The 22,379-nt window shown below is 39.9% G+C and overlaps 1 protein-coding gene across 1 annotated transcript; it reads right to left on the bottom strand.

Annotated features, from left to right (window-relative positions):
- Positions 1–743: 743 nt before the first annotated feature.
- Positions 744–13,037, bottom strand: CHRNB4 (cholinergic receptor nicotinic beta 4 subunit). Its single transcript, NM_204819.2, has 6 exons — positions 12,788–13,037; positions 8,117–8,262; positions 6,827–6,871; positions 6,592–6,701; positions 3,463–4,435; positions 744–1,520 (listed from the first exon to the last, which is right to left on the bottom strand). The coding sequence occupies exons 1-6, from the start codon at positions 12,840–12,842 to the stop codon at positions 1,380–1,382; spliced, it is 1,470 nt and encodes a 489-aa protein (NP_990150.2). The 5' UTR covers positions 12,843–13,037; the 3' UTR covers positions 744–1,379.
- Positions 13,038–22,379: the final 9,342 nt, after the last annotated feature.

The raw sequence follows: 22,379 nt of genomic DNA, 5'->3' as shown, positions 1-22,379 counted from the left end.
GTGGAAGCCTACCTCTCCAAGCACTCCAGCTATTGGGAGCAATTAAGGGTCAGCAAAGGTCCTGGAATTTCTGTGAACAATTGGGAAGCTTTCTGTGGCATGTGTAAATCTGTGTCATTATTTGTAGCAGTGATCTAAGTAGGGACATCACTAAGTTCAAGCAAATCAAGCCAGAGGTGCCCCTAAAAGCAGCCTGCTGAAGAAGATAGCTTTAAGTGTCTGCTAATTGTCCTCCAGGACAGGTGAGCCAGATCCCCTGCACAAGTAGTGAACTTTAAATTTGTTCACCAGTCATTAGATGTACCTGTTAGTGCTTGTAACATTGGTATGTATCCTGATAACACCTCTAGGAGAAGCTGAGTTTGGTTTAGCTTGAAGAATATCAGGAGTGAGCTTCTCTTTGTGGAGGTTAAGAGGAAGGCTGAAACAGTGTTTGTTGGGATTGTCCTGTGGCAGGATGCTCAGGCCCTCATCTGTCCTTTGCCAAGACACTACCTGTGTTAGGTACTTTTATAGCACATATATGTTTGTTTAGGATGATATTTAAACCTGCATTAACATCTCCTCAGTAAAACATGCAGGTCTGTTCTCAGGTGTCTTATCCACGTTCTAGCCACCTTTCACAGCTGGTTTGTCCCCAGGATGCTTTCTTCTACTTTTAGCCTTAGATTCATGAAGGTGTACATGAATGCCACTTACATGAGCTGTTAAAAGTTGTAGGAACGTTTCAGGACTATATATAAGGGAGAATTTTTACATTTTATTTACATTTTGTCACTGAACAGAGCATATAAATGTTTAATATTACATATTAATTTGGCCTCGGTTGATTAACCTACTACAGGGACAGCACGAGGAGAAACCAGAAGTATGGCTCTGTTTCTCAGTTCAGTCTTAAATATCACAGCCAACACAGCTAAACAATGATTCCACCCATCAAGCTCTGTATAAATCAGGCACAAATCATTTTGATGCATTTGAGGAAATAAATGCCTTCTTTGGAGCATGGAAACTGCAGTATTCTAGGGAAAGAAAATGGCTTTCCTGAGGCAATGTATATAAAATACCCTTTTAATAAATAATCCTTGTGAGCCAAGCTGGCATATTATACGGGAAATGTCTTTCTCTAATATTCAGGCTTCAACGAGTTGAAAGAAGAGCCATGAGATCACCAGAAGTACTGAACCCATTGGGAAAAATGATTCCTTTTCTTTTTTGAACATTTTTTCCTATCAAAATAATGTTGCTGCTTTCCACATCCCTACCATAAATCCGATGGGAGAGCAACTCGTTTGACATCTCTCTGGATTTAGCAGAGGGCAACTGAGAGCAGGATGAGACCCAGCATCTATGTAGGCATTGGCAATTTTAGATAAGAGCTAAGGGTTCGTGGCAGCAATGTGGTTCTGAAAGAGCGGCTGCAGAAATAATCCAACAGTGCCCAGAACACAAACAAGGACGAATATCCAGAGAAACAGCCTGTCCACTACCATGGCAACATACTTCCAGTCTTCAATGACCTGGAAAAAAAAAAAGCCAATTAAAGATATTAGCAATTTGTCATGTTATTTTGCTCTTCCTCTTGCTGATGCAGTCTTTGTTTATGAAAATAAAAGGAAATAAACCTCCAGGTCCAGGGAACAAATTGACTTTAGACTTAGGAAGGAATTTTTCTCCTGCAACCATTCCGAGCAGTGGAGAAAAATACTGTAAATATTTCTTAGCTGTCTTTGATGTGTGAGGTACAGGGCATGGCTGCCTGGTGCTGTTCCGGAAGGAGCTACGGTGTAATCCAATTAAGGATCTTTTTTCTTTAATTTTAATTTGCAGATGCTATTAATCTCTGTGGACAAAGAGAGAGAGTATTTATTGCCGTTAAACAAGGTTAGCCTCTGACTTTTCTTATCAGCAGTCTTCTTAATCAAGTGGTTTAATGCATATTAATACTGTTGCTTCTATTAAAATCCCCTCAGCCTTACATGTGTTGTGTGTGAAACATACAGCATAAGACTAGTCTTGGATTCTGTTCTCAAACTGAAGTGACTTTCTGGCTTTCATTGTAAAGGATGAATATATCAATCTTCATTTGCATCTCAAGAATGATTGTTTTTCCTCTGTCATTGATTCTCGTTATATGCAGGACATTGTCACCTCAGTGACTTCACCATGCTTGTCATTTATCTCTTGTCTTAGATTAGAACATTACATATTTTTCCTTCAGCACACACTTCTAATTCCCACTGCTGCTAATGGAAATTTTGCACTTCTGAAATGAGGCTGTAGTAAATGCACACGAACAGTTGCTATCAGATGAAGGAAGATAGCAGGAATTAAGGTTATGAGTCCATAAAACAGTAATATGCAGTATCAGAGGACCCTGTGTGAAAAGCATTCTATTCATTTTTAATGTATGAAATACCCTTGAAAGTTGCTCTTAGTCTCAAGTTGGATCTTTTAAAATGCAGCATATTCTTGCAAGGATTTCTGAGCTATTAGAAAACTTTTTGCCTGCTCTGTGAAGTGTGCTTCTGTTCAGTCAGTTTCAGTGCGTGTAGGGTCATGTTGAATGTTAGCATCTGATCTTTATTTATATTGACAGTAATTTCAGTTAATAGAAAACATGAACTACTCAGCAGCATGCTCCTCAAGGGACTTCTGCAGTATCAGAAGCCAGGCTTCATTTAGTCTGCTTGGCTGAAGGAGGGGGCAGGAATAAAGAACCTATAGTCCTACTGGGATCTGGGACTGAGCAGGATGACAGAGGGGATGCTTGGCAGTTTTCCTTAACTGTGGTCTAAACAAAACTCTGAACCATCTGAGTATTTCTGAGCATTATCTGTGGTGTGTTTGTACCAGCTGCAGTGTGCTGGCCAGTAGCTCGGGTAGGGCATGTGAACAGGACAGCAGCAGCACTGCTTACGTGTGCCCTGAACCCTCTACTTCTCATAGCCAATAACAAGTGTGACTTAACTCAAATGGAAGAAGTATCAGTTCTGCTGGCATTAGGATTTCAATTCTACCCATTGTGTTTGCTGTAACAGAGCAACTTAAACAGCAGCTCATCTTGCTCAACTAGGTATAGAGGTCTTAGGGTGTTCACAGAGGTTGAGCTGCAGGTACACTGGTTAACATGAGCTGATGTGTTACGGTCTGTCTGAATATGATGGGGAAAAATATTTTCAAATAGAGTTCTCTCTGACCTGGCAGTCAGCATTACTGTTTTCCCTGCTAAACACTACTTGAAGGTGACAACAGCTTTTTCAAGGGTGTTTCCTGACTTACTGGTCAGCATTCTCTTTTTGTGTGGTGATGGCTTTACCAAATTACTATTCATTAAGTGTTTTTAACCTTTACCTAGAATATCTCTAAAAGCTTCAAGGTAACTAGAGAGTACAAATCTCCTTCCTGAAGGAACACACGCTACAGAGGGGGACAAGGGAAGAAGTTTGGAGATTTACTTACACTCTGGTCGTTGTCATCACTTTTCATGTGCTCTGCTATAAAACTGACTCCATCAATCGCTTCTTGGACTTCAGGAGAAAATTTTGTGCCTGTTCTTAACCTAAAATCTTGATGGCTGCTGACATTGTCAAGAGTGTCAGTGATCTTCATGTCGTATTTTTTGGCAGAGGCTGTGTTCACAAAGTAAGTAGAGTTCTTGTAGAAGTCTGCTGGGTCCATGCAGAGATTCTCTGCTCTTGTCTTTTTGCAGTTGCACGGCTTTTGCCGTGGAGAATTATTTTCTGGACGCTTCATGAACAGGTAGGCTGGGAGTCTTTCAAGGAAAACCAGCTTTACCCATGGAGGCATAGTGTGAGTACTTGGAGATCTATGGTGGACATTGAGTACGCAGACACTAGTAACTATCGAGAAGGTCACCAGTACCATTGTAAACATGAGATACTTCCCAATCAGTGGGACATCTAGAGATGTTGGAGGAACAATTTTGGAGATCAGCAGTAAGAACACGGTCAAAGCAAGCAGCACGGATATGCATAAGGTCATTTTTTCACCGCAGTCTGAAGGCAAGTAGAACACCAGGATGGCTAAGGATGTAATTAGCACACAAGGAATTATAAGATTGATGGTATAAAAAAGAGGTTTCCTTTTAATAATGAAGTCATATGTCACATCAACGTAATTGGGATCCAAAGGATTTACAGTTCTTCTTCCTGGGAGTGCTACAATGTCCCATTCTCCACTTGGTGTGAAGTCATCCATGCTTGCCATGGAAGTTTTAAGTACCATATCAATTTCTGTATGATCATATGTCCAGGACCGGAACTTTAAGGTGCAGTTTTGTTGATCAAATGGGAAATGCTTAACCTCAATCTTGCAGGCACTCTTGTAAATCGCTGGAGGCAGCCAGCGAATGCTTCCATTGTTCTGTACAATTGCGTTTGTGTATAGCGAAACTTCATACGTACCATCCGCACTAATGAAAGAGACAGGACAGAAACAGGAGAGAAGACCAGCAAACATTAACAGGAAAAGTTCAAGACAGAAAAACTTTGGCATTCTTTGTCCTGTGGGCCTCAGCTGCTAGAGTTAAAGCTTGGTAAGATTTCGGTACTGAATTCTGTGTTGTAGGCAGCTATATAATTTGACAGGGAGATTCATGTATGCATTTCTCCCAGGCAGAGAACTGATATTTTATCCAGTAGTTACAGTAAACAATTTTTATAAAATGATTACTAAATAAAAAAATGTGCACTTTTTGTCCTGTGTGTATACAAAAAAATGTATACTTTTTGAACTCAAAGTATATTTCTTAAATATTTCTTAAAGTAATTAAGGCTTATAACATCTTTGAGATCTGGGTAAAAATGGGTCATCCAGCATGAAAATGGAGGTACCTTTGATTAGGAACACAGCCGCAGCCAGGAGCACACAGCAGCACTCCCAAATGACTTAGACAAAGAAATAGGGATGAGCAGTGTTAGCTGGAAATGCAGGGAGAGTGCAGGCAGAGAAAATCTAATTATGTGGTTTATAATTTATCATATCATTCCAGTTAATGTTTGCGTGTTACAAAACCAGGACAGACAAGCCACGGAGTTCTTAATGCCCACAAATGATCTTGGCTTTGTATCTCCTCCAAATGCTGAACTTCCCCAGGAGAGTCTCCTGTGTTAAGATGGGTCTTTTAGTTCAGGGAGAAGATCATTGTCAGTCAGCTTTCAGTGTGGTTTCCTGTCCAATATTTCTGGGCAAGCAGCATGGAGTTTTTTAACCTATGAAGTATCCTGAGGCAGGAATTCAAAGTGGTCAGCTGCTGAGAAATATTCTTGAAATCTATTGTATTTTAGCATGTTCAGTGCATTTTTTCAAGTGTGCTATGCGTGAGTGTGTATGAGCTTTTGCTGGCTGACTCTGATGCCTATGAAACACTGCTTCTGCAGGAGAAGGTTGTAGGAAGGAGATCACCCTTTAGAGGTTTAACTTGAATCTTTGTACTGCTGTAGAAGTTTCGATATGGGGAGGCTTTAGCTTGTTTCTGTACATTTAGGAAGCTTTTAAAAAGTGTTCTTTGCCCTTACAGTCCATTAAGCATTACCATTTGGGGAATAAGGAAGAAAGAAGCCAGAGGGCAGTGTCACAATTTAGCAGAACAAGATTTGACTAGGCAGAATACATCCTAATCCACTGGCTGAATTATTTTGTGACTAACGCAGTAGTTTTTAGTATTTAAATATTTCTCAAATCTGATCTCTGTAGTAGGATTCCAGGGACTTAATTCAGATATATATAAACTTCCTAAGTTTCCCATCTGTACATGTCAGTAAACCGTTCTGTATTCCTGAATTCATTGGTTTTCAGAGTATCATGAAATTGTATTATACATTGCAGTATGTGTTTTTGCTTGTTGTTTGTTTTTTTTCCCAAAGACTTGGTATTATTGACTTCAGGGATCTGCTAGAGACTTAAACCAAACAAACATAAAAAAAATGACAGTTATTTGTTTGTAGGAAAGCAGTATTAGACTATTCCACTACCAAGCTTTTCTTTTTCTTTGTACTGTGAAGCAAAAGGGTCAAATGTTGGCAGATTTATTATGTTCTTATAATCGATTTTTGAATGCTTTATGAAAATAGAATATAATCTGGTTTTGAAAATGAATATTAACTGATGGATTTCTGATGCCTGTGACTTTGTAACAGGTTTATGTCCTGGAGTCTGTGTTGGAAGGAGAGAAGTAAGAGGCAAAAATGTAGCTGAGCACCTAAGGTATCTGATAGAACTGCAGATGTCTTTTTGGAAATGTGGGCAGTGTGCAGCTGTGCTTGTACCTACAGTTCATGCTTGCCATATAATCTAATCTGATAAAGACTTGTGTCTCAGCTGCAGACAACCCATGCAGACAACCCATGCTGCAGACGTGGCCCAGGTCTGCTGGAATCTCTAAGACTTTGTTTTGCTGAAGTCCTTAAGTGCAATACCTCAGTCAGGTATACTTGATACTGGCTAAAAGTTACAAAATTTTGCTTCAGAATTTTCTAAGACCTACTTCACTGGTTCTGATGCTTTTTTTATTGATATATGATTATGATTTTGTTTGCTGTCTGCATAAACTATGGATGTTTTACTTACTTATTGTAAAGCACAATGTCTGGGAGCCAGATATGTTTTGCAGGTATTCTCAGCATATTTATTCCTTCGTAGTCAGAAGGCTTCCAAGCCAAACGATAATCAATCCACTCCTAAGAGAGGAATTGTACAATTGTGATGGGAGTATCCAGACCAGACAAACAAAACAGTCACTATGATGGAGCGAAAGCAGTGGCATTTGTGGATTACAAGAGCATGCTTCTGTGGGTTCTATTACCTGGTTTAGCCAGACATTTGTAGTCATGATCTGCTCTCGTTCGTTCTGCAGGAGAAGACATAGAGAAAAGTTCTTCAGTGTTATTGCAGCAATATACTGTTAATATATAGTAACTCTCCATGTGTATAGCTCCACATGGCATTTAACGAGCAATTGTGGCTGGTGTGAATGTTGCTACTTGGGAACAATTTCTCCCTACAAGCTGATTTTTTTTTTTCTTGGGCATTTGATTTGAAACAGAAGGCATATTTTGGCCACTCAGAAGCCCAGTAATTTGTGTAAAGTTTATGTAAGGTTTGTCATGAAAGATCTTGGCTGGCAGTCTCTGCTTCATGGAACTGGTAGGAGTTTCTCTGCAGCAGATCTGTGTACTTGGGGTTCTACTGAAGGAGCAAGATAGGAGGTAAAAGAATTGGGATAAAAGAAAAGTACTTCCTTGCTGCTGAAGGTGCTTGATATTCTTAGAGCCCATAAGATCATTTATTTTGCCTTCTGCCTGAAGAGTGAAGGAACAGAGAGACAGGGACTGAACTGCATCATTCTTGATCCCTGCCCATACAGAGAACCAACTGTCTGTATCCTTTTTCACCCAGGGAAAGAGCAGCAGAGCTGAAAGCCCCACTTCATGAAATCATTCCCACTTATGTGCTAGATTTTATTCACACTGCTGTTAATGCTAAACCTGTCTTGGCATCAAGGTATATTTGTGGCTTGGAAGGACTGTTAAACACACGTTAACTTGGAGTAAAAATGTCTTTCAGACCCTTTGGATTCAATGTTATTGAAGATAGGGAGTTGCTTACATGAGGATTGATTTAATGACGTTAAGCTATTCCAGACAGAACTAGCATGTCTTTCTCTTGGTAACATTTCACTGTGCTTTGCTGATATACTGTGGGATCTTGAGCTGTCTTCCTGCCTTGTTTTCATACCAGTAAACCACGTTTTGCATTTCACAATGCAAAAGATGGCTTAGTATTACATACACGGTACAGAATAGATCCTGACCTAGTGTAACTTATGTCAGCTGCACTGAAATCAATAGAATGATTTTGATTTTTGATCAGTGGGATTTTATAGGATGAAGATCTGGCTGCTGTCCTTATTGCTTAGGCATAGACTGACCTTCCTGTTGTAGATGCATTCCGAAGTAAAACCAGTATGGGCCCCGCCTACTAAATATTATGTAAATTATAAAATAATAGGGACAGGTAACAGCAGTATGACTTTTACTTAGTATGCTGTGTAGATAGTAATGAATTAAAAAGGAACAGCTGAATTTGAGCTTACCACACTGATGAGCTGTGCCAGGGAAACCTGCAGTTCTATAGATACCAACTGGGATGAGTTGACAGCTGGGCGAATTAACTTGTTGTACCTGTCAGGACTCAGTAGGTGGTTCATTAGCTTTTCCTCAGCATCTGCTGCAGTGCTTCCTGTAAGATATCGGATATGGGGTTATAGAAGGGACACCATGGGCCAAGCTGTGGGGATCACAGAATTCCTGTGCATCAGATCATTTTCATGAAATAATGAGGGTTTTTGATTTTCTGAAGACTGTTGTAGGCTTGCGTGAACAGAAGGAATGGTGCTTGCACCAACATCCTGCTGAAGTGGGCTGTCTGTCATAGAGCACAGATTAAAGCAGGAAAATCAGGGCACTGTGGGTTTCTTTCCCCAGTATAAGGTAAAGCTCAGATTGACAAGTACTTTTGGGAACTCATTTGCAAAGTGGAAGCAAACCCATGCTCTTATCAGCAGAGAAAGAATGTTTCAAAGATCCCAGTGAAGGGAGTCTGGGTGTGACTTCTCTCTTCATTGTCATAGGAGGCAGAAAAATGATTGCAGTCACACTTAGAATCTGAGAGAGTGATCAGTGTGGATGAGCTGCAGAAGTCATAGCGATAGTGAGCTCTTTGGTAGCCTGCAACGTTTCTGTTTCAGAATGATTTTCTATGAAAATTACAAGTGCTAATCTAAGCCTTACTTCATGTCAGGAAAAAAAAGCCTGATTTGATTCGGACTAGCACAGATATTTCAATCTTAGATGGCCAAGGCTGGAGTTTGGTAACTGCACAATACAGGATCAGCAAGCTGCTATCAAACGAGCCTGAACATTCTGCGTGGAGCAGAATGACTTATGGCACAACACCAGAGGTAAATGCATCTGTTCCATGTTCTTACTTGTGCTTTTTCATGACACTGCAGTGGACTCTTCAAAACACTGTTAGCCACATAATAATAGTGATGCCTGAGGTCCTGGTGACGTCCTGCTGACTGTATTGACCCCTTGCAGGGGGGCAGTTCTGCTATATGTAGAGTAATTCTGTGTTGTGTGATACAGTTGACAGGGATGGACACAGGTGTTTTTGAAAACAGATTCTAGTCCAGTGAATGGATTGATTCTTCGGTAGGAAAGGGTACCTAACTGCCCCAGAAACTGCAGAAATGAGAATAGTGTCTGTGCAGCATATTTGCTTAATTGTTCCCCAGAGTGGTTCCACGCAGTAAAACACCACACACAAGTGTTTTACATTTGTGGCACATTGATTTGTTGTGGCTTTTATGCTATAGCGTATCCATGAGATCCAGAGAAAGGCAGATGTCAGAAGGCCAGAATGATGTACATAAGCATCCAAGGTCTATGTGCATTTTAGTGCCTGGTTTTCACGTGAACTGGGCTCCAGGCTACTGGAGGGAGACAAATCTCTCTTGAAATTTGGTACTTTTGAATTCCACTCAGATTAGTAAATACTGCAAGAACTTCTTGTTTATGATCCCGTAAGCAAGTAGAGAGACGTGGAAGAGAGCTTTGTCAAACAGATCTTTCATTTCTAAGAGCAGCTTTTTCACTCAAGCTCTGGGGAAAGGATGAGATAATCACCAGGCTCATTTTAATTCTTTTAAAACCAGTATCTGCTATGGCACAAAAATTGTGCCACGCATGCTTAACCATAACTATGTCCTTCAGAGTAGGCTTCTTAAGTACATCCCAAGCCATCTGGGAGAATACCAATGTTGTGTTGGTTTGTTTTCTGATTCACACTTGCTTTGCACTTCTGTCCAAGTCATTATAAAAGTCCTAGTACCATGTAATATTTTAATATTATGTTCTTTCTCAGTGTAAGCCTCCCTAATCAAAGGCTTATCAAGCTAGAGCTATGCTGATCCTTGCTAAGCTCCAGATTCTGTTGTTGGTTTTTTTTTTCTCCTTGTCCTTTGCAATTAAGATTCAGCTAAATTTGATACTGTGTAGAAAGTGGGGCTGCACCCCAGGAATGGATCATTTTGTGTTTAAAAGGATAGCTGAAAAGCCTTGTGGTAGCTACAGAGAGAATCTTGGCTAGTTATTTTTATTGTTTGGGGTTTTTTTCCAACAAAAATCATGCTGCTGCGTATGTAAGTGATATAAGCAGACTGCTGTAGTTCAAATATGAATAGATTGTAGTTTGGTTTGTTTCATACAGTGATCGCTGAATGCTGCTAGCAAACAGTGAATTCTTGTTTGAATTAACTGAGACAGGGGAGGTTTGGGTTGGATATCAGAAGGAAGTTTTTCACTCAGAGGGTGGTGACCACTGGAACAGGTTGCCCAAGGAGGCTGTGGATGCCCCATCCCTGGAGGCGTTCAAGGCCAGGCTGGATGTGGCTCTGGGCAGCCTGGTCTGCTGGTTGTGACCCTGCACATAGCAGGGGGTTGGAACTCCATCATCATTGTGGTCCTTTGCAACCCAGGCCATTCCGTGATTCTATGAATTGTTTTCACTGTCAATAATGAATTTCTTAGAGATACTCTTCTCTGTTCTTAGGGAAGGGGTTCCCACAGCGAAGGATTATTCTGTTCAGAACTGCCACCTCATCCCAGCCTTTCAATAACTTAATCATCAAAAATAAATATCGAAAGGACTACTCTCCTATTTCAATTAGATGCTTACATCAAATACCACTAGATGTCAGCACTGCACTGCTTTAAAGGTTGCTAGGTCCAATCTCCTCTAAATAAAGTATAAAAATGAAGGGTCCTTGAATAATTTTTATCATCTCTTTCCCATTACCAATATTATTGTAACCAGCTGTCACCTCATGAAAACCAAATGACCGGTCATTCAATTTTGTCCTTATTTGCATTTCATGATGTTAGTGAGTACATTTGAATACTTGTGTTTTTCCCCTCAGAGTTGGAAAAAATGCAAGTGCACTTTTTTTCTGCTCACTAATTCTTTTTGTTGTTCAAAGTAGCAGTCATCGACAGAAATGTTACCGGGAGTAAAATGATGCTTTTGGACAGCTGATCTTAACAAGAATGATGAAGCAGCCTTCATTTGGGGGTAAACTGCATTTGTGTACTGGAAGCAGTAATTGGGAAAAAGTACCGGAGTGGATCCTGAGCTGAGGAAATTGTAGCTTCACTGAACATGCTGCACATCTGTTCCGTGTCAAGGAGAGCCAATTGCCTATAGCTTGCAGTGCAGATTGAGCAGTAAGTTTGTATTCTCTGTGGGAGTTATGACCATTAAAAAAATTACTCCAGGATGCTTCCAATTTCACAGTAGAAGAAACAAAAACAGATTTGATTCGTTACCCAGTGTAATTTTTCCCATTTACGTGTTCTAATTTATATATAAAGAATGAAATAGCTCTTCAGCTTGTGCTACGTTGCTTATTTTCAGAGTGGCATTACAAATATGATAGGTGTGAATAGAGCAGAATATGAAGCAATGTTGACAGATACAGGCACATGCACAGTTATCACGGTCTAAATGGTAACATTTCGGATAAGGCATGTTTCCCCATATGCCTGACTGGATATTTTAGTAACTGTTGAAAAAATATTTGCTTAGAAATAATACCTTGTACAACGTATTGTCTTTTTTGTTCTTTCTTCTATCACGTATGATTTATGTCAACAGTGGTGACATACCAAATTCCCTTCTGTAATTAGGAAGTAGCAAGTGGGATTCAGCAATGAGATAGCATTTATCTTCTCCAAAATTACTTACTGATGATGTTACTTCTCAGTGTACTCGAATAAAAAGGTTAATATAGTGTCTTACAGTAATGTGCACTAATTTGGAGTGCTTACTGCTCCAATGGAAGTAGCAGTGAATTTATTTTATGGTAGAGACTATTTTAATTTTCCTACTGCAATTAATGGGAATAAAAAGGGAATGCTAATGAGTTTAAAAATAAGTAATCTAAGGTAGGCCCTCCCTCTGCTTCCATAGCAGATGTTTTCAAAAGTTGCCTTTCAGAAACTGAAGAAGGAAAAACATGGGTTGAATAGGTAAATAGGAGAAAGATGCGATTTTGTCCTAGTTCAGTTTCAGTTTCGCTCCAAACACTTCAGTGGAGTCGCCCTGTGGAAGATGCTCCCATGGTAAATGTTCTGTGCCGCTATTGAGCTGTGCGTGTTGGCTTAAACAAATGCAAGACGTGCTGATGGGCTAAAAAAACCTGGTCTTAACAGAAGTTTACATTTTTTAACATGTGTTTATATATTACAGCTTCATTTAAACACTAGTTACATACAAATCAAACAATTAGGAAGTAAGAACTTAGCAAAATATATGAACTTGGGTCAATAATTGTAGAGAAGGTCTGCCTCATGGTTTATGTCTCAGTTCCACTTCTATTTTTTCACTGTCACTACTTGCTTTTCCTGTCACAGATGATTGTGGAAGAATTACAAGGAGCATTCTTTCGTGATTATCACTGTAATCTCCTACTGCTCTGTCATTTTATCTCCGACTTACTATCTATACGTATCCATAACAGTGGATTTGCTCCTATCTAATGAGCTAGAAACAGCACTAAAACAATGTATTTCATGCATCTTCTTAAAGTCTGCAAGCTACTGAAGTGGTAGAAATGGTTTGAGAGCTTATGTATCACTGTCCTACCTCCTAGCCACAAAAGCTATCACTGCCCTGCAAACTGTATCTGAAAGAAAAGATCACTTACCGTTGAAGTAGAAGGAGCCCACTACAAAGAGAAAGAGAGTGTACGTATTCCTCATGGCAATAACAGGAAGAGGTGGTTACTGCTCTTCAATTAAGACAGCTCGCAGTAGGCTCTGTTGTCAGGGTTGCACAAGCAAGAGATGTAAAAGCAATCCTGAATCTTGGAGGTATTAAATCCCTGGAAAGAGACAGACAGTAGGACCTGGCAGAAGCATTCTGCAAAGTGGAGTTTTCATAAGCATTGTGGTCCCTCCCCCTTTGCAGCTGTTTAAAGAGCTTTGTGTAGAGGAAAAGCACATAAGAAGAGGGAACATAATGTGATAATGTTGAATGAGAGGAAATGAAAGAGCAAGCTAAGGAACATGATCGGCAGAACAAAACTGCTTAATTTGTGCTACTAGATAACATTTAGAAGGCTTTCTGGTTAATAAATGCAGGGGTTGGGAACGGCAGCGTGAGAAGAGCTGGATATAACTTTGTGCCGTAGGACCTGTTAGTAAAAGTCACGTGAATAAATTATAGACCCAGCAGAGGTCATCTTCTACGTCAAGGGAAAAAGCTGACTGCCTGATTACAACACTCTTCCACTCGAAGACCCACACATACGATCCTAAGAACCAGAACTCCAAAAGGCTTTTTGGGAGCAACAGAAGAGAAAGGGGGAATTTGTTGTCTGTAGCGTTTAGCTGGGTTTTATAAGAAAACAAATGCAGCCTGGTGATAAATGGCTGTAGCCATGGAGATTCTCCAAAGGTATGATAGGGAAATTCTGTGGAAGTTGTCATTTACAGCAGAGGAGTTCAGCAGAGTATACATTATTGTGTGTTTTGGAACTTGCCATGGAAATATACATGGAAGGAAGGAGAAAGAGGAACATACCTGTCCTTTGCAAGCACTGTAGGACAGACTGAAGCTTCTTCATAGAAAATAGATGTTAATTCTCTAATTACTATTTTATGTCCATACTGAGATTCCTCTCTGCTTAAGGTGATCACAGGATGCAGTTCTGCTCTTGTCCCATCTCTCAGCAGTCGGACTCCCAGTGGAGACATTCCTGATTTACCAGTATAACCTTTGTATGCACTAGGCACTTAATCTTTACTTCTGCATATAGCACAGTTGCTGCATAACTGCAGCTTTTTGGAGAAGGTCAGCTGCTGCTGTTTTAAGGCAAACTCTCAGTGTTGTTGTGAGCAATTATTTACCTTGCCCCTAAGCACTTTAGCCACCTTTTTTTTCCACTAAATAGGCCAGTATGTTCTTTTGCTGTCTTTAAAGGAGCTACTATGAACCTTACTCAATTCTTTGTTGCTGTTGTAATTGTGCTATCTACAACTATGTTACATTCCTGAGCATGTTAAATCAGTTGTTTTGGGCTCATTTCTGCAGGTGGGGAGGATGAGTTCAGTGCAAAGAGTAGAAAAGCACTCACTGCATGGATTTCTACTTCTTTATATGAACGTAAATGTGGTATTGTTGCTTACCTTAAGGATTAGGTTCAGCCTGGTATCCCCTGTGCTAGCTCCTGCATGTTATTGCTGGTCTTTTTTTGTGCTTCTATCACTGCCTTTTCTCTCTTATTCACTCTTTGTTAGCTGGAGTTGATTTACATGTGCGGTTAGAATTCTTCCTTCAGAGTAGTGAGGGAACTGACTGGGGATGAGAGCAAGCAGAAGAACAGTCACTGCAGGGACAGTGCTTGGATGAAAAAAGCCAGTGGAATCCCAGTAACTGCATGTAAATGGACTACCTGCAGGGAAAATATAAGCTGGAGTAAAGCAGAGGAGTAATAAAGCACATGTAGAAATTGAGCTTTCCCACAGAAAATGACTCTCTTTTAACAGTCAAAACTCTAGTATGTCCCAAGCAAAGCATTTATGCTGAACCCTCTACATGTTGCTCTTCACCACTGTGTACTTGGCCTGTACCTTGTCGGAGACCTGTGTCATCAGACCTCTTACGCTCTTGTGCTTGATAGGCAATGCTGTCTTCTATAATGTATGGAGAATTGCTCTCAAGGAGCTGTGCCTTCAGTTATTAAGGGTATTGTTGAGTAAAGTACCAGTCTGTTGGGGTAGAAAAACTGCATCTGTTTCGCTATTTTTACTTTCTGATATATGACCTATTTCTCCTCAAAGGCAAATCTTCCATCTGCCAACCCGGACTCTATGCTTCAGCAGCAGTCACAGGAGTAACAGATGTATGGACCCTGAAGCCATTGAGCTTGCACCATCTACACTGCTTGATGCTTAAGAATTGAATAGCAGCTCAAGATTGAACAAAACTGACTTTTTCCTATTAGTACACATACCGTTCTGTTAGGGGTGAGATTACACCAAATTGGTATTTCAGCCATTCTAGTGCTGATTTTGGGGAGAAAAGTTGTACTGCTCTAGCCTCATTAAATCAGGTCATACTACAGCATTGCTAAGTCTACAAAGCAAAACAAAACTGGCACTGCAGTTCCATTAACTGTCAGTTGGATGATGCTAGCTGTGTCCTATTACCAGACAGTTATTGTTAGGACAAAGGGGGAAGGGCATGGATGGATGGATGTAACATTTGATATGTTGTAATCTATTTTGTATTTATTTTTGGAATTTACTAAGCTTTTTTTAATTATTTTTTTGGTAAGGCGTTAGTAGTTGCATTGTATGGGATAGTGAGTTTTCATCCAGAGATAAACCATACATTGGTGGCCTATGTGTGAAGTAAGTTCCATACAAACATACAGAAGAGCTTCTTTATGGTAAGGATGACAGTGCACTGGAACAGGCTGCCCAGAGAGGTGGTGAGGTGGTGGAATCTCCTTCTATGGAGATATTCAAGACCCAGCTGGACGTCGACCCATGCGACCTGCAGTAGGGAGCTGCTTTAGCAGGGGGGTTGGACTCGATCTCTTGAGTTCCCTTCCAACCCCTGCAATTCTCTGATTCTGTGATTGCCAATAATAGTGCTGTGACTATGATAACAACACCAATGATGCATACAAATGATTCCATAGAAATGAATGTGGTTCTGGCTCTCATTGCCAAAATACAAATGATTAAGGATCAATGAAAAAGCCACCTTTTGACCTTGTAATATGTCTGATAGTAGATAAAACCACTCATGAAAAAAAATGGTTTCCTTTCCTGGTTGATTTTTTCTAGCTGTGATTCTGTATGATTTGCAAACTAGCAAGGGAGTTTTATTTGTAGTTTCTTTGAGGCAGTAATAATAAAGCATCTGACACTTAATATTGTCAACACCATTGACCTTAAAAACTGCACAAATGTTAACAGTTCCATAGTGTTTTCTAAAGCACTGTAGAGGCACTGCAGAAGCAGCAGCTGCAGGTGTGTTATGCTGTTTTGAAGATGATGCTTTTATTTTTATAAATCTTTTTTGCTTCCTCTAATATGCTTTGAGATTCACTGTAGCCTAGCCTGTTACTCACACATACAGTCCAACATTTCAGTTCTGTGCTGACCAGCATCAGTATAGTAATAAGCCATTTTAATGATGTCTTAATGAAATAATGTCTTTAATGATGTTTTAATGAAACATTTATTCAAGCATTGCTTTTTGAGGTATATCTGAGATGTACATTTGTTGGTATTCGGGAGATTTGAAGCTGGAAAGAACTAGTGCTTTGTTGAAAAGGAGCATTCTCCTGAGTACATCGGCTTGGACACGCCTGAGTAGGTTCAGGAGCTGGAAAAGGTTTGATGAAATGTTTGAGAATAGCCTGATAATTTAGCCTGCTAGCTTTCCTGTTTTGGGACAACATGGTAGAGTCTAATATCAGTTATTTGGTAAAGTCAAAGCTGTATTTTTTTCTCACTATGGTGATCTATCACTGTGAATGTGGTAGAAATGAGAAGCCCATGTTCATTATTCACTCTTATAACCTAGGCTAATCAATGTTTATGAGTCTTTTAATCTAAACTTTTTGATGCTGTAACTATTCACCTCCATTAAATCACTTTTCATATAAACTGAATTACATGAATTACAGCATTAAGGGATAACCTCATTGAAACACTCTATACCAAAAACCCCTAAACAGTGTTACTGAGTTCATGCCAAGACACTGTTTGAAGTGATTTTTATTCTGGAGCTCAGATCACATACTGAAGAACAAAAACCAACGTTTATCATATATGTGTAGGCAGAACTTCATGTTGTATGACTGTGATGGTTCAGGAGTGTTGGATAAATGTTAAAAGGCAAAAATAGCTATATATATATATATATAGCTATATATATATATATGCTCTGTATAGATTTTGGTGGTTATGAAGTGAAGACACTTCACTTCATATGAAGTGAAGACAGACACCTTATGGGGATTTGAGTCTAATAATATTTCCTGATTATCAAGCTGATGATTTTGATGGAGGCTAAAAAAGAGAAGTGCAGCTGAATTCTGTCACTGAGTTAATGAGAGATTTTCCTTTGTGAAAAATCACAGAATCTGAAAGAAACTCAGAGATATTGATTGAATTTTAACTCAGTTTGTGTTATGCAAAATTCCAACTGATAAGAAAATAAGAATAGGATGAGGACTTTGTAAACTGAGTGTAATTTCTCTTCTAAATTTTAGAAAATAATGACTGAATAATACAGATTGATTTCTCTGGAGTGCATGCCACTCTTATGTCACTGGTAGAAAAGATGTTCTCCAGATCTCTAGAATTTTCCTTGAAGTTTGCTGAGGTGAATTCTCTTGGGGAGGGGAAGGAAAAATACGAAAATCTTTCAAGTGAGATTGTATAGCATGATGAGGAGGAGAGGGGAAATGGACCTTTGAAATGGCCACTGCAGGACAACGTGGTGTAATAATATAAAATAGAGCTATGTAGCCAGCTCATGTAAGGCACTGGAGATCCTATTGATGTCTTTGAAATTGTACATATACAAAAGAGGGAGAGGAACTAAATTCTAACTTGGGGAAAGTGCTTTTAAAGTTTCAGTAGATAGTGTCTCTCAATGGAAATGCAATGCTGGGGAATATTTCAAGCAAGATAGTCTCAGCATGGCGGGATGCAGGAAAATGCCACGTTTTGCAGTGATTTACTGCACATTTCTCAGTCCACATCATGGTGCTCATCATGTTCTTTAAGATTTGTGATGGATTTTGGTAAGGTAACAGTTTTTCTTTGTGTTGTATGATAACAGCTAAAGTATCTTTGGGAAGTTAATTCCCACCCACTGTGAACTCAGTCATTATCTTCCCTCCAGCTTCCTCTCTTCAAGGCTGTGGAAGGTACCATGATATCCTTTATGTCTTACAAATTTCCAAATTCCTCCTTTCAGGACGCTTTTGATTCGTATAGAGAAGAGAAAGTAGGTCTCAGTGTTTAACTTCACTTCCATAATACCGGGTACTATAGAAATATTTAAGATAATTGCATTGTTTTTTCTAAGTCTGCATCTATGCTCATTTTGGTCCACAGATCACTTATAGCCTTTGCTCTTGCTGATCACAAGTTTTTGTTGATATTTCCTGCAGTTCCTGCCTGAGTTTGAAATATGCTTATTCTGTCTCTCACCAGGATCTTGTCCATGAGGTTTGGTCGGTTATTCTTTTCTGTTCCTTGATAAAATAACTCTCTTCCTTTCAGTCCCCGGACTGTGATCCAGAAAGAATTTGATGCTTGCTTCAGAAAGACACATATTATCTTAGAAGCTCTTTCCTAACTTAGGTAGGAGTATCAGCTTGGTGGCAGCTACACTTTCTTTTAAAACATTGTAAATGAAGCCCCAGTCATTCCTGTAATGCCTGCATTTTGTGTGAAATTAATAAAAAAAGAGCTAAGTATGTGCATGTTTAGGGACGTAGCTAATCTGAGGGTGTTTCTATGTGTGATGTAAGCATTTTTGTGTGCTCTCACTTTTTGAAGTAAAAAGTTTAAAAGTAAATTCCAGGAGTAGGAAGCTTTATTTTATGTTTATCTACCTTGCTACATTATTTGGGCTAAGAAGCTATGCTTCCTTGCCTGCCAAGTCACTTTAATTCTTGCCTAGTTTCCAGTGTTCCTGTAAAAGCAGTGTTACATCCTTTGACAGAGCTTCTGTGAAAAGTTTTTTGTATTTATAATGTGCTTTCTAGAATTAAAACAGTAGAATTGCCCCTTTTAATTCAAATTTACTTATTCTCCTCAATCAAACTAGCTTTTTCAGTATTTATACCTTTCCACTGAAACATCTGCAGCGGCCTGCAGTGAAATCCTACAACAAACAACTGTTTACTCTGACTGCCAAAAATTACAAAGTGTGTAATGTTGCTGTGCAATAAAACATACAGGTCCCAGGAGTGCAAACAGTAAAGAGTAAGCAGGCTGTGCTAAGGCAAACACGCATTCAACAATGCAGATAGAAATTGTAAGGTGGTTTACTGCTACTATGGTGTGCTCTGCACTAATTGGGAAGTTATTGAGACAAGCTCTACTGAATGGTAGAAGTAGATATTATGAATAAATCACATACAGTATTTCCAAGCAGTTTGTGGAATTTAATAGTGCAGTGCCAGACCTGCAGATCGCGCTCAGTATAGTGCAGTATGAGGTTTATCTCTGAAGCTGGTGAATTTTACACGAGACAGAACTGTATTAAAAAGATCACTGTTTACTTGGTGGTAAAATGGCTTATCTTCTCAGGATACCTCTATATTCTGCAGGATGGTAATAGCAGTAGATAACTTTCTGGTGCATACGTGGCCATTTGGAAAACTCAGAAGTGCTGTGGTGCAGAGGACATCGCTGTAATGTGTGAAGAATTTCCCTTGATTATTTTACATCGCGCTTCTTCACTGAGGCAGAACTGCACACTGCTCCATCCTTCCTTGCTTTCACTGTGTTGGGCCTGTGCCAGGACAGTAATGGCTGGTTTGTGCACTGAGGCTTTTAGGATAACACACTGACACGTATGGGTTATTCCTCTGTCATTCACATCAGATGTCTGCCAGGAAAAAAAATTCAGCTATTTGTAGTGGAGTCCAAAGGTTTCTGTCTCGCATCCATAGTGGAGGGAATGGGAGCATTCCCTGTCTGCAAATTCTAGCAGAGAAATAGGAGAACAATGACAGGTAATTGTACTGTTTGAGATTTACCTCTTTATTTGGAACTACTGCTTTTCAAGAAGAGTGAAGGTGAAAAGTGCAGAAAATGGAGGGCTCTGATATATAAGTCTGAGAGCCAAAAGACTTGGACTTCATTCACAGTTCTATCATGAATCTCAAGAACTGTGCCTAGATCGATACCAATCCTGTTTAGTGGTAGAGTTTCCCCAGTTGTAAAGCAAAGATGAGGACTTCCAGGGAATCAACTAATGTTTGTAAATGGCTTGGATAGCAAAGAATGAAAAGGAATCATGAAAACACAAGGAAGTTCAGTATTACTGTGGCTTTTACACTTAAATTTTAATATCAGAGGTTTTTGCTTCTTTTTTAACATCTGCACAGAACTGCTGAAGGAAGAGCTTTCAGAAGAGCCTGCCTCAGGCTCACAGGTGCCCGCTCACCCCATGGCAGCTTTGAAGGTCAGAGGTGTGTTGGGCAGGCAGCATTCCAAAGGGCTATCACAGATGTTCTTCCAGCAGCTTGCATGGCTGTGTGAAATCGCTGCTGTGTGCTCCGCAGTGGCAGCATGCTAGATGCTCTCTGTTCCTTACCAAAGGGCACTATAGTAGGGACCACCAAGAAGTCTTCCATCATACATCTCCATTGTAAGCTACAGAGAGCTGCATCTGTGTCCATGTTGGTTTGAAGATCTTGAAGGGAATTCAAGGTCTGGAATTGATATTGGATTTGTCTATTGTGAAGCTAACCTGGCAATACTGCTTCAGTGGGGGCTAATAGTCATTATTCCTTTTAGCTTTGTAATCCTTTTCTTTGTTTTTCTCTAAGTCTGAAGCCTAAATGTAGCTATAGTTATGAGTACATCTTGAGCAGTAACTTGCGTCTTCAATGCCTCAAAATGAGGGTCGTTGAGATTAGATGAAAGCATTGGTAGAAGCCCATGAAAAAGCTGGGGACTGGCTGGACTTCCAGCTTCAATATCTCAGGCTTTTGCAGATTTAAAGCACCCACACTTACAGTGCAGCATGGGAGGTTATTAGTGAGAATCCTTTTTATTGCTTCAAAGGGACATACTTGAAAATAAAATCCAGTTTAAGGTTTAACAAAGTTTTGCTGGAAGTGCGGCACTCTTTGGATTGCACAGAGTAAGGAGAATAAAGTTTGTGTAAGAGAGTAGAAACATCTGCTGTTTCTGCCTCCAGGGAGATCTGGGATTGAAGGTGCAGGCAGTGGGAATGATCTTGGAGGAGGGAGGTGAATAACCCAGCATAGTTATCTGCAGGAGTGTAGAAACTCGAAGCAAGAAGCTCTTTTGTCCTGTTTCATAGAGTCGTTTGAGTTGGAAGGAACCCTTAAAGCTCTTCTAGTCCAAATCCCCTGCAATGAGCACGGACATCTGCAGCTACATGGGTTGCTCAGAGCCCAGTCTAGCCTGCCTTTGAATGTCTCCACGGATTGGGCACCCACCTCCTCTCTGGGCAACCTGTGCCAGTGCCTCATCACCTTCAGCGTAGAATTGTTTGATGGATCACAGCCAAATGCTTACTGTGATTTTAATGCTGGGCCTTCTTAGAAGCACTGACAAAGCAGGCTGTTGCTTGGAAAGTATTGAACATATGACAGGGAAGTTTTTGATATCTCTCATCTCTTTAAAAATTAAACATGCTAAATGTGAAGGAATATTGCTGGTAATGATCTACAGGGAATGTGGTTCTGTGAATATGAGAGCACAATAAGCTTAAAAGCTTCAATGAGTGACTTCCTCCAAGGTCACTTAAAAGGTGTTTGGGATCGTTTTGGGAGTGAGAGGACACCACAGATTCTCTGTGTGAACAGGTGGGCAGCATTTCATTAAGAGAACTGCTCAGAATTTTTTTGATAGCCTTATTTGTTGGCATCTGGTCTGTGAAAGCAGCATTTCTGCCTGTTCCTAACAGTTCTTCAAGACTCCCTGTTGTGGTCTGGCCTCACTAATCGGAATGGTGAATTGTGAACAAAGAAACAGCAGATGGCAACAAAGAGCTTGATTTTTGGTGCAAACTGCAATAATAAAATGCTCGTAAGGGAAAATGATGCAGGAGAATAAAGTAATGCCCTGTTCTTGGATTTGCAAATTAAGCATTCATATATCAACTAAAAACAATTTTGTAGAGCCATAAGAACACAAAGTTGACACAAAGTATTTAGGATAAGAACACAAAGTATGTAAAGCTTTTAAAGCTCTACCAGTATCCCAAATCGTGTTTTTTTTCCTTTGCCTTACCCAGCATTCCACAGCAAAAGTTGTTATTTCCAAGTCAAAGGAAGCAGTTCCTTCTGTCTGTTCGGATTTGCTTTCTGTAAGCTCCTTAGTGCCTCTGGTCCTATCGTCTGTGCTGTGCAGAAAAGAGTAATTTGTGCTGACATCATGTAATTGCCCTGAAGGAAAAATATATTGCATATCACCAAGTAAAGGGAGAAATGTATCTATAATTTAGGACAGTAATGGGGTTTAATTCACAGAGTCTCATAGCATCTTGCATGCTGACAG

Source organism: Gallus gallus, chromosome 10, assembly GCF_016699485.2.
Source record: "Gallus gallus isolate bGalGal1 chromosome 10, bGalGal1.mat.broiler.GRCg7b, whole genome shotgun sequence".
Taxonomy (NCBI): domain Eukaryota; kingdom Metazoa; phylum Chordata; class Aves; order Galliformes; family Phasianidae; genus Gallus; species Gallus gallus.
The sequence above is the reverse complement of the archived record's forward strand: the minus strand, read 5'-3'. Positions and strand labels throughout refer to the sequence as shown.